General features: G+C 47.6%; 1 protein-coding gene across 1 annotated transcript in view; it reads left to right on the top strand.

Annotated features, from left to right (window-relative positions):
* Window positions 1-1,002: 1,002 nt before the first annotated feature.
* LOC106532679 (nectin-1) overlaps window positions 1,003-2,264 on the top strand; it is a gene marked incomplete in the record, with an annotated part of 94,703 nt that continues 93,441 nt past the window's right edge. Inside the window, 1 exon segment of the mRNA XM_014028809.1 lies at window positions 1,003-2,224. Coding sequence (XP_013884263.1) covers window positions 2,170-2,224 — 55 coding nt within the window.

The following is a 2,264-nucleotide window of genomic DNA, read 5'->3' as shown; positions in this document are numbered from 1 at the left end:
TTTATTTCAGTTCCTGTAATTATGTGGAAAGTATACATTTTCAATTTAGACATGAAAGCATGATTTCACTTGTGGTTTTAATTCTCATTTCTCTTTTCACGTCAAACCAAGGCTATGAAATGAAACAAAAATGTTCTCCTGGATTATCAAATGGTTCTGTTTGACAGTTTACTCCTGTAGTTTTCTAGATTCACTGATACGGCATGCTTAATGGATCCACATGCAACGTAAATAAAGCATTTTTATCTGCGTATAAATGTACAAAACTATCAGAACTGAGCCTTTTATATCCTAATAGACTCTTTCATTGACGTCACAGTTGTTGACCTTGTTTCAGTCACTTTGGCTTGTTGGTTCTGTAGGTGAACAAACACACCTTGGCAGCTAAACTTAGCTTATGTTTTCAGACACATTCATCATGGATTAAAAAAATATATTTTTATTTTCACCAGTTTGCTCTATACAGCCAAACCAGTGGCTCCAACACTGGGGTTGGAACCCATCTGTGAGTGACAAAGCACTAAGCTTGCAAAAATATTACTTCCAATTTTTCACTATAATTTTTGCTTCAACTACAACTAATAATAATAATTATAATAATAATTATAATAATACATTGTTGCAGCATGGCTCAGTTGGTAGAGTAGAGGTGTTGCCTCTCGCAGGGTTGCTAGATAAAACCCCGACCCAGGGATCTTTCTGAGTAGAATTTCAATGCTCTTCCATGCATGCATGGGTTTTCTCCGGTACTCTGGCTTCAGGGTCAGGGGGGGTCACTGGTGCCCATATCCAGCAGTCACTGTGTCAATCACAGGGCAATAAAATAATACAAAAGCAAAAGCCCTAAATAGAAAAAAATGCTCTATAAGTCATGCCCTTATGTTTTTGTATCAGCCAAAGGCATTTCGTTATTACTGTCACACAGCCCACAGGTTGAGAGGCTGGGTGAAAGAGTTGAGGTCACACAGAAGATGGTTGGACATGTCCAAAGGAGGGACAGTGGGTACATTGGTGGGATGTTAGAGGAGCTAACAGCGCAGTTAGGGAAGACATGAAGGACAGAGGACACAGAGGGAAGTGGAGCCAAGAAAGAAGAACTTCTGCCCTTATTTTGGAATCAAAAGCAAAAACTTTGGGAACCCCTGCTCTTTTTATAAAATGGCGGCTTTTATTCAGTTTGTTTATTTTGAATCCTTATTACTGGAAACACATGAAGTTGGGGGGTCCCTGCTGCTGGACCACATGACTAGCTTTATCCCTTTGCAGGACAGACTCCAGACTCCTCCCCTCTTCACGTCACCCCCGATCCTGATCTCTCCCAAAGCCTGAGCGGCAGGCAGCAACACTGTGGTGGCAGATCTGCGCAAAGCGGGGACGCTGCGTCTCATCCAAAACACGAGCAGAAACCAGCCGGAGCGAAGCGCGCGTGTTTGTTTGTGTGTGTGCGCGTGGAGAGGGGAGGATTTCTCGAGTCACAGCAACTTCAGACCGGCCTGGGCGGGGAGTGCTGAGTTTCTCCCACCGGCGGAGGCTGCAGGCGAGGAGAGAGAGGACAGACGGAACGGCAGTGTCCGCTCCGTGCCGGAAGTCTTTAATAGAAGCCGCCGCGGTGCGTCGGAGCAACTCTTGTCCGGCTTGTTGGAAACTTCCCAGCGCAGCATCGATCGAGGACCTCCCGCCCACTTCACCTCCACAACACTGGAAGGCGGAGAGAAGAAGGAGAGACTTGAGCAGCGGCTGCGGTGGATGGAGGAGAAACAGCAACACTTCTGTCTCTCGCCGCCTGCGTCTGTTTGCTAAAAACAAATCATCTCTCTGCAACTTTGCAGCCATTTGGATCTCGTTCAAGAGGGGACACCCCCAGCCTAGTTTTTTCCCCCCCTTCATATTGCAAACTCTCCAGTCATCCAGCCGACAGAAGAGGAGAACCGCTACAGACGTGAAATTGATGCTTTGGCAAGGGGGGAGGCGCGCCGCCGAGCCTGTAGTTTTGTGAAGTCTCCTGCGGCTCGTGGCGGGGGAGCTTGCGCCCGAGTGGGATTTGCAGAACTTGCATGCGTGGTCTTTGTCGTTCCGAGTGAGCCTGACCCCCCTCCACACTCCCCCCCTTCCCCCCTTTTATAATCCATCCGCTCTCAGGTTCTCAAGGACCGGATAGTTAAAGGTGCCATGGCGCTGCTGTGCGCGAGGATATGCGCGCTCCTGTTGGCACTGCACATCCAAGGTAAGCTACAGACATCAGCAAGGAATCATCTACCTTGTTC

Source organism: Austrofundulus limnaeus, unplaced genomic scaffold (assembly GCF_001266775.1).
Source record: "Austrofundulus limnaeus strain Quisiro unplaced genomic scaffold, Austrofundulus_limnaeus-1.0 Scaffold810, whole genome shotgun sequence".
In the NCBI taxonomy this organism is placed as follows: Eukaryota; Metazoa; Chordata; class Actinopteri; order Cyprinodontiformes; family Rivulidae; genus Austrofundulus; species Austrofundulus limnaeus.
Note: the sequence above shows the minus strand (reverse complement) of the source record. Positions and strands in the feature narration are given on the sequence as shown.